Source organism: Typopeltis vanoorti, chromosome 2 (genome assembly GCF_054136105.1).
Source record: "Typopeltis vanoorti isolate ZY-2024b chromosome 2, IOZ_Tvanoo_1.0, whole genome shotgun sequence".
NCBI lineage: Eukaryota > Metazoa > Arthropoda > Arachnida > Uropygi > Thelyphonidae > Typopeltis > Typopeltis vanoorti.
This window is the reverse complement of record NC_143550.1, coordinates 50,692,180-50,706,342: the sequence shown is the minus strand read 5'-3', so window position 1 is coordinate 50,706,342 and position 14,163 is coordinate 50,692,180. Positions and strand designations below refer to the sequence as shown.

At 35.7% G+C, this 14,163-nt stretch overlaps 1 protein-coding gene across 3 annotated transcripts in view; it reads left to right on the top strand.

The window, feature by feature from the left end:
* Grasp65 (Golgi reassembly-stacking protein 2) overlaps window positions 1-14,163 on the top strand; it is a 134,725-nt gene that overhangs the window by 65,111 nt on the left and 55,451 nt on the right. For all 3 annotated transcript variants that reach the window (XM_090404976.1, XM_090404965.1, XM_090404985.1), the window contains exon 6: window positions 553-718. In XM_090404976.1, coding sequence (XP_090261102.1) covers window positions 553-718 — 166 coding nt within the window. The remainder of the gene's footprint in view (window positions 1-552; window positions 719-14,163) is intronic.

Sequence of the window (14,163 nt, the reverse complement as noted above, 5' to 3'; positions counted from 1 at the left end):
TTAAAGCCTTACTTCTTACTGTGTGCTATTAGATCAGTGATAGGCCATGATTACCTGATTCAGAAATGGATGGTTTCTCCAAATGAATAATCTTGGTACCAAGAGCTGAATTTTGGTTTAAAAACAGCCCCGTCGGCAAAACTTTTTGGTATTAGATGTTTATAATCATGGTCAGTTAAAGATCAATATATATTTCATTTTAATCGTTATACCTGTTGGTGCAATCGTACCAACGTTCATGATGGCTATAATGTACACTGTCTTATACATTTGTGTTATTCCTGGGTAGTTGTTAGTGCGAGACACTTAAAACCTTACTTCTTACAGTGTGCTATTAGATCAGTGATAGGCCATGATTACCTGATTTAGAAATGGATGGTTTCTATAACATTAATTAAGACAAATAGGTTTTTAATTGCTATCCTTAAAAAAGATTTATCATGATTTAGCTTAAAAAAAGATTTTAAACTATGAGTACTTCAGTTAGTGATTGTATGTAATAATTGTAATGACTGTATGATTAACTTTTATAATTATGTTATTCTTTCACAGTTTGGGATGTGGAATTGGTTATGGTTATCTGCATAGAATACCAACTCGCATTCCTCCTAAAGTCAAAGTTGTCCCAACTGGTGGAAATACATCTGTAAGTCTTCAGCCAACTGTACAGATACCTGCTATGCCTCCTCCACCACCACCACATGATGGTTTTTCTCCAGTAAGTGGTTTTTAAAAAGAATTAAAAAGAAAAATGGCTTCACTTAGAACTCCCTTTTGTTCTGTTTTTTATGTCCTAGAATTTGAGGCATTAGTCATAGCAGAGGTGTGATAGTCATTGCTATTGTTCTTTGTGCATGACTGTTTAAAACATTGAAGACATTCATTATTTAAAGTTCCATTGTTAGTTAATTTTTTACAGAAAAATAAAAATGCTTGAGACAAGCAAGCTCTATCAAAAATGGCATTCTGTCATTCAAAAAAAAATCATTCATTAATATTTTCTTTTCATTTTCATTTCCTTTTAATTTTTAATTATTTCTACAAAGGATTTTTTAAGCTATGAAGGAATGCAAAATTTCTAACTAATATATATAGAAATTTAAACCAACATTACTCTAGTTAATAAATATTATTGGATCTGCTCTCATAAACAAGGTTTATTTGAAAGTAACATTGTGCCAAAATATGTAGTGTAGCAAAATAATACTTTTCTGCAACTCAGTTTGTGCATCATCTTTGCCAAAATGGAAATCCATTTTCAAAAAGCTGAATTATTTAAGTCATGTAATTTCATTTAATAGTCTTGACATTCTCCTTCAAACAGTCAAAAAAAAAAAAAATTAAGCTTAGAAAAAAATAACTTTGAAAAGTTATTTTTTTCTAACCTAACCTAACCTAGCCAACCACAAGCCGGTGAGGAGCAACCAACTGCCTTCAATGAACAGTGATGAACTCTCACTACTTAGTAAAGGCTTAAACTTTGCTGTCCCAGGACTGTTAATAAATCAGATTTTATATACCATATTGAATATTTATATACCAAGATTTCTCCCAAATAGCTGATAAAATACAATTAGAAACCTCTAACTTTTTTCTCAGCCTTTATATTCTCCACTGTTGGGTAAAGGCCCTTCCCATTGTGGGAGGGTTGGGTCTACTTCTCCCATGGTAACCCATTCATCTTGGAGAGTGGTTATACACTTGTATTAATGACTGTATGAAGGTGAAAGACAATCACAAACATCCATGCCCATGACAGGATTCGAACCTGCAGCCTTTTGGCTGAATTGCAGATATGTTAACTACTCGGCCAACTAAAGCAATAACTAGTAACCTGACAGAAACTGAACTGGTAGCTGTGAAATCTTTAAAAACAAGTCAGGACATCACAATTACTAGAACTGATAAAGGCACTGCCACAGTTATTTTAAACCAAACAACTTACCTAGAAAAAAATGAATCAGTTAGTCTCAGACAACAGCACATATCAACTTGTGATATATAAGCCATCTAATCAGATTAAAAAGAAAATAGAAGAAATTACTTAAATCAATCGCATCCTGGCCCACAGATACAGTTTAAAAAAACTACATCCACACTATATTTGTTTCCTGAGAATCTATGGTTTGTCCAAGATTCACAAGCAGAACATACCACTTTGGCTGATAGTTTATGGTATTATCAGTCCCTGTTGTCATCTAACCAAGAAACTAGCATCAACATTCAGGGAACTCCCCTTTCTATATCCTTTACAACACTTTGTAAACAAAAATTAAGAGCATCACACTTGAGTTTTGACATCTTTGCCCTTTTCATAAATGCTCCACACAGTTCTTCTTTTAGAGGATAAATTCCCACTCAATATCATGAGTGGGAACACTCTTTGCTCATGTACTGCATTCTGGCTATTTTGTGTTACAAAATACTTTTTACCTGCTAAAAGAAGGCATAGCCATGGCCCACCGTTATCCCCCCCCACACACACAATTGCTAACTTTTATATGGAAGCTTTTGAGCAATGTGCTCTAGATTCCTTTCCTTTTAAACCTAAAGTCTAGCTTAGATATGTTCACAATGTTTTCATTATCTGGTCCTGTGGCCACCAAACATTAAACACCTTCCCCAACAACTTAAACAGATAACATAAATACATACAATTGAAATTGCAAGTCAGAACACACTTCCTTTTCTTGATACATTGTCAGATGTCTTCTTTCCTTCACTGTTTTTCCCATAATTAAGCTTACACATAAGTAAGCCTGGCCAATATATACACATAAACTCTTATCACCACCCAACACAAAAACTAGATGTCATTAACACACTAAAAAACAAGGCTTTAAAGATTTGCTCTAGTGAGCAAGCACTTAAACATGAATTAAAAGTTATCTACAATATCTTCCTGAAAAATGGCTACAGCAAAAATACTATCAACAACAAAATTCTTCACAAGACTACTTAGAAACAAAAATAAACTAGATTACAATAAAACTTTAGCCATTCCATACATAAAAGGAGATATCAGATAAAATAAACAGAATACTATGGAAATACACAACCTTCATGCCACTTTTAAACCTCCTGCAAAATTAAAGAACTTATCCAAAGATCCACTGCCCCACACTGGAATATCCTATAATTTGCCCTATATAGGTGAAACAGGATGCACAGTTCCTATCTGAAAAAGGAACATAAATGGTACATTAAATTTAATAACTATGGTAAATCTGGCCTTGCTGATCATGACCTGAATACTTTACATAGAAACATCACACTTTGTGCTTATACCACAACATGGTATAAGCACAAATTTAAAGAGACCTATGCAATTCTTATCACCCTAATCTCTACAATAATGGCATTCTAAAAATCCCAAGAATATGGATATCACATTCTACCCATATAACTTTTTGGTCTAAGAGTTAATTATAATTACGACTGTAGTAATCTAGGATCTTAGCTTTAATATAACAAACACTTATGTTAAAGTGTTGAATAACTCCCAATTTTGCTATAATAAAAGTATTCATATGAATTTTTTCTCTGAAGATGAAAATGTCAGGAAGTTGAAGTAATTATTTCTAACATGGTTGTAGTCTCCATAATTTACTGAAAATAATTTATCTCTTAGAGTTGATTGCACCAAACAGTGAAATCACCTTATTTTATTAACCATAAAATATGATTTGGTTGATACAAAAAAGAAAAGTGTAAAATTATCTCTACACTGGGGGGGGGGGGGGGGTCATCAAAATTAAGTTCTAGCTCTATTAAAAAAAAAATGCACCACAGGACAAGAAAATTTCATTACAACCATTACTCACTATATTAGTGATTAGTTAAATTCAGCTCCTTTTTAATTCTCAATAATTCAATAAATAAATTAAAAAAAAAACAGAAGTATTTAGAGAGACAAAAAACAATATAGTTACATACCTAGTTACTTCTATGAATATGCTATATATACTACAATGCACAATAGGGATCACTTAAGGATCAAAACCAAATAACTGGGAGGAGACCTTCACATTGCCTTTAAGGAATGTGGAGAGTCGACTGAGGCTTCTGACCAAATGTCCAATTCTCGCCTTCACATGATGTGCCCTGTTGTAGTACCTACTGGGTAGCAAATGGAGGAGGATGGGCTGAAATTTGGGACTTAGCCAACCAAATTGCACTCTTTATTAAATGTCTCAATAGATCACAGTATGATGGCTGCTCTTCTAAGCACGACACCCAGACCAGTACCTAGGTCATCTGCAGACGATTTGGTGCCTGCACGTCACCAATGATGCGGCATAGGAAGCAGCTGTCGCATAATCTCAACGCATGCCCTGATGCTTCCATTCTAGTGCCTTCATCGCCAGAGCAATCACACCGTAGCACAAAAGCAACTCCAGCTAGCACTGCCTTTCAATGTGCGAGGCACTAAATTTGCACCTTTTCTGTATATTTCCTGTTCTTTCCCCAATTAAATGATATTGATCCTTTTTCTAATCTAACTTAGATGCTAGCTTACAGCTATCTTACTTTCTATCTTACATCTAAGAGCTATGAGCTCACCTACTCCTATAGAAGGATCTTATTATTTTCATATCTCGCATAGTAATACATTTGTCATAGTTTCATACTCTTGAACCACCAACTCGACCCAATGAGAAGTTCATCGCTAGACATTCCGAGAAAGGTTTCCAACAAATACTGTGCCTTGGGGGAGGGTGGTGGATTAATGGAGTACACCCCACCAGAGTCGTATCTAGCGAAGGTCGAACGGTTGGGACATCTCCCGGTTAAACAAGGACCTTGCTGTTTTCCATGGAGTGAACAGTGAAAAGTCAGCTACTAGAACAAACTCTAACTCATCAACTAGAAAAAGAAATGCAATGTCAGAAGAGCTTACAGATATGAACCATCAATATCTTGAATAGCAGGCAATATCAAGTAGAGTGATGTAGGTAAATATCAGCATGGGGAACTGGACAATAAGACTTATTTGTGTTTATGGTCCCACAGAAGGTTCTACCAAGGAAGAAATGGAGGAATTTTTGCAGGCATTAGAAAAAGCAGCTAGCTGAATAAAAAAGGAAAAATTGGTTCTTGCTGGAGATCTAAGCAGCAGAGAGTAGGAAATGATTACCAGAAATATAGAAATGTTTTGTGAAAATTTGGAGAAAAGCATAAAGCTAATAATAATGTCAAATGCTTGCTTTGCTTTCTGTTCAGGAAATAGATTAGTTATGACTAACACCATGTTCCAGCATGAAAATGTGCACATATTCACATGGAAAGAAGATGCAAGAAATAAAGTCTCACTGACTATGTTATAGTTGATAACAATGTTTTCCCACTGGTTCAGGACAAGAGTATACAGAGGATTTGAAATATGAAGCGATTATATTTAGTAATGAGCAAGATTAAATTGAATTTCATATTGAAAAGAAAAGTGTCTAAGAAAGTTTCAAAACAAATCAAGGTTGAGCAGCTTTCAGAGGTGAACTATAGACTCAAATACACAAACATCATTGAAGAAAAAAATGAAAGAATTTGAAAACAAGAACTATCCCTTGGGGTTCATTGGCAAATCCTGAAGAAAACATTGATTCAGCCACAGAGGCATGTGGTGAGATTGTCTATAAAGATGAACTCCATGGTGGACTCAAGCAGTTAAAGAGGCAGTGAAGAGAAAGAAGAAAGTATATTAAAAGCTCTTGGCAAGTAAGTAGAGAATACAGAGAAAAATGTCGAAAGCAAAGCACTGTGTAAAACTAAAACAAAAGTCAGTGGAAGACTTTGGTAATAACATAGAAAAATAAATATCAGAAGGTGGCAAAATATTCTGGAGGCTATTCAAAAAGCTTAGAAAAGGAGGAAAAAATACTGTAAAAGGAATCAGAGATGATAAAGGTGACATTAAAACTAAAGATAATGATATTCTAGATGTTCAGAGTAATTACTTTGAAAGACTGCTAAATGAAACAAGCAGTGTCAGCATGGTGGTAGAAAACTCCCAACAGAAATACATATCCATAATTGAATTAGAAAAAGTCATCACAAACCTGAAAAGTGGAAAGGCAGCTGGAGTAGGTGAAACTTGGCCAGAAATGCTCAAATGTGGAGGTATAATAAAAGTTTTATAGTGGGTGCATTGCATAATTCACAAGGACTGGTCAGAGGGTCAAATTCCAGATGATTAGAGCAGAGCTCTCAATAATGCCCATCTATAAAATTGAAATAAAACTTAATGTGAGAATTACAGAGGTATTTCTCTACTGAGTGTTCCTGATAAGCTTTATGTAATTATACTCGAGACATGGCTAAGAAAAATTATGGAAGGGAAGCTTGGTGAAGAACAAGCTGAATTCATGTTGCCATGGTCAGATTTTCTCTTTAAGACAGTTCAGAAATCTTGGGAATATAACAAGGATTTGTAAGTTTTGTTGATCTGGAAAGGGCATAGGACAAGGTGTCAAGAGGAAAGGTCTTCAAAATGCTACAGTTATATGGTGTAAATGGGGCATTATATCAAGCAATACTTAGTCTTTATTTGAATTGTAAGTCAGCAGTTAGAATTGAAGGAAGTACAGGAAGATGGTTTGATGTTAAATCTGGTGTGAGACAAGGATGTACATTAACCCCTCTGTTATTCATTATCCATATGGATCACATTATGAAGGAAAGTGGTATTAAATCTGATATCAAAATTGCTGATGTTAATCTTAGCAATTTACTTTATGTAAATGATGTTATACTTCTGAATAAATCCATCACAATGAAAATATGTATGAACATTGAAAACATTTCAGCTATTTAGGCACAATTTTTAGTGAAGGTGGTAAATTAAATATGGAAATAGACAAGAGAATTAGTAAAGCTGGTATGGTAGGAAGTTAGCTGAATAAATTTATATGGAATAAGAAAGGAAATAGTCGAAACACTAAATTAGCCTTATACAAGACAGTGTTTTCAAACCAGTTTTAACTTATGGATTTAAGAGCTGGGTTTAAAACACTTGATCAAAGACTTAGAGACCTCTGATATGAGAGTTCTGAGAAAGATTAGTGGAGTGAACAGATGTTTTTAATGGCAGTATAACATTAAAAATGAGGATGTTAGGAAAGAGCTTGCCATTGTTAGCATTCAGGAATGTGTAGTAGAGCTAATCTCAGGTGGTATGGTCACTAACAGAATGGGAGAGAAAAGATTAGCAAAACAAGTGTTCTTTTCCAGGTAGGCAGGAAAAAAGATTCAGAGGAAGACCAAGTTGTAGATTGATTGCTAGAGGAAAAAGCACCTTAAAAGACAGAAATATAAGATCTTATAATATTCGAGTATTGACAGATAATAGATTAATTTGGAAGAAAATTGTTAATTGGAAGTTAGTAAATGGTGTAACTTTTTCAAGTAGTACTGTTATAATTATCCTGAACCCTCCCTGAATGTACATTGATGATGATATAAGGATTATTAATGAAAGGAAATCGAACTTGCAGAAGAACTGGAAAAAGTATCATGTGGAAATAATTAACATTACTGAGACAAAGAAGACCAAAACAGGTGAGATCTTACTAAATAATAAGCATAGGATGCTATATTTGGGCAATAACAATCATTGAAGGGAAGGAATGACAATAGCATTCAACACCAAACATGAAGATAAACTTCTTGATTGAAAGGCAAGATTATGTGTACAAACTTCAAAATGGAGAAGTGGACAATGAAACTTTTTTGTGCCTATGGTCTCACGGAAGGCTCTTCTAAGGAAGAAGTGGAGGAATTTTTTGTGTCATTAGAGCAGGCAGCTGATATAAAGCAAATGGAAAACGTGATATACAGGGTGTTCGGGATAAATTTGACAGTTTCGTAAGGAAAAAGAAAATCTTTATATCTATTAAATTTAATGAATTGACAAAAAAACATTACAGGCAGAGTTAATTACAATACTATCAACAAGATTTAGTCAAAATAACCACCATTAGCATCGATCACAGCTTCAATTCTGCTTCGGAACCTCGAACAAGCTGATGCTACAGTCTCCCTGGGAAGGGCCGCAAAAACTGTTTTAATTTTATCCATTAACTGGGCTTTTGTATTACTGGAAGTGCAATTGGTGTCTTTTTCAAATGCGCCCCATACAAAATAATCCATGGGGTTAAGGTCTGGGGAGTTTGGAGGCCAAACATTTGGACTGGTGAAGTCGTAGAAATTTTCAGACAACCATTTTTGACTTTTCCCAGAGGTGTGGCAAGGGGCCGAATCCTGCTGCCATACATACGGCCTACCATTGGCTACCCTTGTTATCCAGGGCTTGACTACTGTTAGCAACTCCACGAACAAAGCCCGAATTCCAATGCCAGGGTTCTTCAACACCTGTTCCTGCAGATTTGCGAGGAATTCTGCTGTACGAACGCAATCAGACCGTCTGCTAGGGATCTTTCTTCTTGCTACATCCTCGTAGTCACCATTGCAAGTCTCTAGTTCATGCCTGATTGTTTTTACTGTATTCAGGGAGCATTGGGCAGCAGTCGTAATATCCTTATTTTGATGGCGGGCACGAATCATCATGATACAAGTTATTCTCTTCCATGATTCAGGTGGGTTCCAGCTATCCATCCTTTCTGACATCTTGTATATGAATGAAGAAGGGTCCAAACTTTTAAATGAAGAGAAGTGTGTGTTAATACATGTAACTTACGGAAAAATATAATTAATTATAAATATGTCAAATTTATCCCGAACACCCTGTATATAGTAACATTTTGGGAAAATTTGGAGAAAAGGGGTAAAGCTAATAATAATGGTAAGTATCTGCTGGATTTCTACTCAGGATATGGACTAGTCATTACTGACACCAGCATAAAGAAGTGCACGTTCATGTGAAGAGAAGACTCATTGCTTATGTCATTATTAATAATGATAGCTTCATGCTGGTTCAGGATACAAGAGTGTACAGCAGATTTGAAACTGGTAACCATACTTAGTGCTAAGTAGGATAAAAAATAAATAAATATCACATTGAAAAGAACAGTATGTAAGAAAGTTTTAAAAAAGAATTGAACAGCTTTTACAGGTAAACTGTAGACTCAACTATAAACATTATTGAAGGAAAAGAAACTCCAAGATTTGGTCCTTGTTTTCCCAGTGGCAAACTCCCAAAAAAAAACAGTGATTGCTTCACTTAGGAAGGTATGTTGTGAAGTTGTATGCAAGGATTTAAAAATAAAAAACTATGGTGACATGACATTAAAAAAGCAGTCCAGGACAAGATGATAGCATACCAAAAGTTCTAGCGAATAAGTAAGCAGATCCTAAAAGAATACAGTGGAAAATGTAAAAGAGCTAAGCTATATATAAAAGTAGCTAAACAATTCACAGGAAGACTGGTAAGAATATAGAAAGTAAATATCAGACAGGTGACAAAATGTTCTGGAGGCTATTGAAAAAGTTTAGAAATAGAGGAAAAGAGCACTGTAAAAGGAATTAAAGAATAAAAGTGATATGTAAACTGAAGATTAGGATATTCTAGATGTCTGGAGTAATTACTTTGAAAGACTTAAATGAAACATGCAGTGACAGAACAGTAGGAGAAAATTTTCAAGAATAAAAAAAAACAAGAGCATATATATATATATATATATATATATATATATATGCTCTTTCCACTTGAAATATATGCTCTTTCCACTTTTCTTTCCACTTGAAATGTGGAAAGGCAGCTTGAATAGATGATATTATTATCTGAGACCTTCAGGGAGTCAAGGACTCATCAAGAGAGGCTATACATCACTCAAACCAGATGTCATACTTTCCCTTAAATTCATTCACCCTAGATGCACTCACTATCTCTAAAGGCAAACATTCTACTCAATCACTGCTTTATGACAGAAACTTTATGACCTAGCTCTTACTCCTTTCTTGACTGCAAACAAACTTAACTTCCATGGGTGTCCCCATGTTCTCTCCCCATCTTCCATATCCATATAACAAAAATTTTCATCATATGGTGATATATATTAACATTTTGGGAAAATTTGGAGAAAAGGGTAAAGCTAATAATAATGGTAAGTATCTGCTGTAACCTATAACACCCATTCAGAAGCTTATAGAAAGAGAAAGAAGAGCTTCATATCGTTCCTCTTTCTCCTGTTAAACAGAGTCTGTAATCCGCATACTCATAATCTTGATATCTTCTTCTTCTGCAGCTTCTCCCACTTAAGTGGGGTCACTGTTTGTAATGAGTCTCCTCCACACCTTCCTGTCTTGGGCTGTCACCACATCCAAGTTCTTCATCTTCAAGTCCTCTTCTACCAGCTCCCTCCATCTCTTCTTTGGCCGCCCACGCTTCCGCCTTCCTTGCACATCCATCTGCATGACCTTTCTTCCCACATATTCGTCCTCCCTCCTCATCACATGACCAAACCATCTCAACCTTGCCTCCTGTATTTTTGCTCCTAAGTTCGTAACTTTCACTTTTCCCCTGACATAGTCATTTCTCAGACGATCCTTTCTGGTCACACCACACATCCACCTAAGCATTCTCATCTCTGCTACTTCCATCCTGCTGATGTTATTTTTCCTCAGGGCTACAGTTTCTATAGCATATGTCATAGCTGGCCTCACTACTGTCCTATAAATTTTGCCTTTCAGATTGATCGGCACCCTTTTATCGCATAACACTCCAGCCATCTCCCTCCAGTTCCTCCAACCTGCTTGTATCCTGCATCCCACTTCCTTCTCACCTCCTCCATCTTCTTCCACTGTTGAACCTAAGTATCTAAAGTCTCTCACCTTCCTGATGACATTTCCTTCCAGCTCCAGATCTGTCTCCTGGCCGCTGCCGACTGCGCAACACATATACTCTGTCTTACTTCTGCTCAGTCTCATCTCTCTCTTCCAGTACTTTTCTCCATCTTTCCAGCTTAGTTCCTGCTTCTTCTCTTGAATCTACACACAACAAGATGTCATCTGCATACAACATTGTCCAAGGCGCATCTTCTCTCACCTACTCTGTCTCCATCACTATATTAAACAGAAACTGACTTAATGCTGACCCTTGATGCAAGCCAACTGTTACTTGAAAACTTTGTCTGTCCCAAACAGGTCCGAACACTTGTCTTCACATTTCTGTACATTTCCCGCACCAACCGGACATATTTCTCCGGCACCTTCTTCTCCCTCAGACACCTCCAGACTTCTTGCCTTGGCACTCTATCGTATGCTTTCTCCAGATCAATAAATACCAGATGTAGCTCCCTTTGTTTCTCTCGATATTTTTCCATCATCTGTCGTAACCCAAAGATAGAAACCAGTCATGAATCCAAATTGTTCCTTTGCAATCTCCACCTCCTTCCTTAATCTTCCATCAAGAATCCTTTTTAGGATCTTCATTGTGTGGGGCATCAACTTTATTCCTCTGTAATTTTTACAGTCTTGTGCATCCCCTTTACCCTTGTAGATGGGGACAAGAGTACTCTCCCTCCATTCCTCGGGTATATTTTCCTGTTGGCAAACTTTCATGAACAGGTCCCACAGCAGGTCAATTCCCTCTTCCCCCAGTGCCTTCCATGCCTCCACTGGAATTCTGTCGGGGCTCACCGATTTTCCATTCCTCATCCTTTTCATGGCCTCTTTAATATAATCTTTGTAATTCTTCTTTGCATCTTTTCCACAGATATTTGACCAGAAATGCTTAAATTAAGGTATAATAGGGTTGCAGATAATTCAGTGTATCAAATTCCAGATGATTGGAGTAGAGCTCTCATAGTTCCCATCTATTTAAAAAAAAGGGGGGGGGATAAAGTTGAATGTGAGAATTATAGAGGAATTTCTCTACTGTTTTAGGTGAGGTTTATGTAAACATACTTGAAAGGAGGTTGAGAAAATTTGTGAAACTTGGAAAAGAACAAGCCAGGTTCAGATCACTTTTTTTCACTTTATGATAAATTGTTGAAAAATCATGGGAATATGACAACTTGAGTCTTGTAGATCTGGAAAAAGCATACAACAAGGTGGATTTGAGAAAAGCTTTTCAAAACTCAAGAATTATATGGGGAAATGGAACATATTGGACACATAAAATATGCAAATATTATGCAAGAAAATAATTAAAGAAATAAATTTTCTTTCTTTCTTTCTTGGACAACTATAAAGTTCTTTCGTTAAAGATGCCAAGAAATTATATACTTGGTTTTAATCCTTTTCCCAATGAAGCAAAACAATGTTTTGTGCGTGAAATATATTCATGTCTGAGCTACTTGTATATAGAAACTAATGACTTCATATCACTTGCCTTAGTGTATCCCATAATGCAAAGTACACACCCCTTTCGGATATGTATAATGCTATGCATAATAGGGAGGATAGCAATATGATAATGTGAAGAACAACATTCAGTTATCAAAATATGACATTATGATTTAATATTTATATAGCATAATATAGGTTTCCGAACTGGTTTCAGAACCATTCAACAAATATTCACTCTTAGAAATATAATCGAACAATGTATAGAATTTCAAGCTCCACTTTACCTAAACTTCATCGATTTTAGTAAAGCATTTGACTCAGTAGATAGAGAGAAACTTTGGAAAATATTAGAAGAATATGGAATACCTAATAAATTTCTCAACATTATTAAGAATATGTATAATGGCAACAAGTCTTGCATGGAAGTAGATGGAAAACTTGCAGACTTCTTTATCATTGAAACTAGAGTTAGGCAGGGTTGTATTCTATCTGGTCTATTATTTATAATTTTAATTGATTGGATTATGAAACACTCAATCATCAAAAGAGAGGAATATGTTGGGACTTGACATCCACACTGGAAGACCTTGATTTTGCTGATGACATAGTGCTCCTGTCCTTCAAGTAAAGTGACCTACAGCTAAAAACTGATGACTTTGCTCGCTATGCAGAAACTGTGGGTCTTCATATAAACAAGAAGAAAACCAAGGTCATGCGAATAAATGAAAAATCAAATAAAGAAATTAAGTTAAAAAATTAAACAATTGAAGATGTCGATACTTTTGCATACCTTGGATCAGTAATAAATATACAAGGCAGCATCAGCGAAGACGTTTTACAAAGAATTGCTAAAGCACAAAATTGTTTCAGGTCATTAAATAAATTATGGAAAGCATCAAATATTACAGTTAAAGTGAAAATTAATATCTATAAATCTACTGTGCGAGCAGTACTACTATATGGCTCTGAAACTTGGAAACTTACCAAGGCACAAAGTAATAAATTGGACATTTTCCAAAACAAATGTTTAAGAAGAATTTCAAAATCTTCTGGCCAAATAAAATCAGTGACAAGGAACTTTTAAAGAAAACCTTCTCCAAGTCAGTAGATGAAGAGCTTCGCCTAAGAATTTCCCAAGTAGCACTGAGTTGGGCTCCAGAAGGGAGATGTTCTAGAGGTCGCCCAAAATTAACATGGAGAAGAATGATGGAATCCGAAATGAAGGAGGCAAGATGGGCGAGTTGGGCAGAAGCAACAGCAGCTGTGAGGGATAGGGGCAGATAGAAAACCAGCATTGCAGCCTTATGTACTAGTAGGCATGGAAAGACTTGATGATGATGATGATAATATAGGTTTACATTCTTATGTGAGCTTAAGTAATATCAAAAAAGTTTTCTTACAGAAGTTAGATAATGGGCTATTCAAATATTATCTTTATACCCATTTGGGTCAGCTTGTTTTGGTTGTTTGCAGTTAAACAGCATTCAGTTCTTTGTTAATCGTTTCTATGATTGTGTTCATTAGGTGATATGATGTTATCCATATCACTTCTTTTTTCCACAAACATAATTACATAATCTAGAAACTAAGCTTTATAGACCAAACACAGAACTTTTTCAAACCTCCAGTATGTGGGACAGAGGTCTCACACCTGGTGGTTGAAATTCACTTCTACCTGAAGTCAGTCACAAATATCCATGCCTGCCTTTGGGATTCAAGCCTCTGCATTCTAGTTAAAGAATGGATGCATTTAACACTTAGCCTAGCATTGCAGCATTCAATGCATCTTGTGAAATCTTCAAACCATTGGTTGTTGATTTCCAAAAGCTAGTTAGGAATAACAGTTCTGCCTACTTTGTTTCCTTTGGGGAAACAAAAAGAAGTGCTAGAGGAGTTATTTGTGAACATTATAGCTTTATC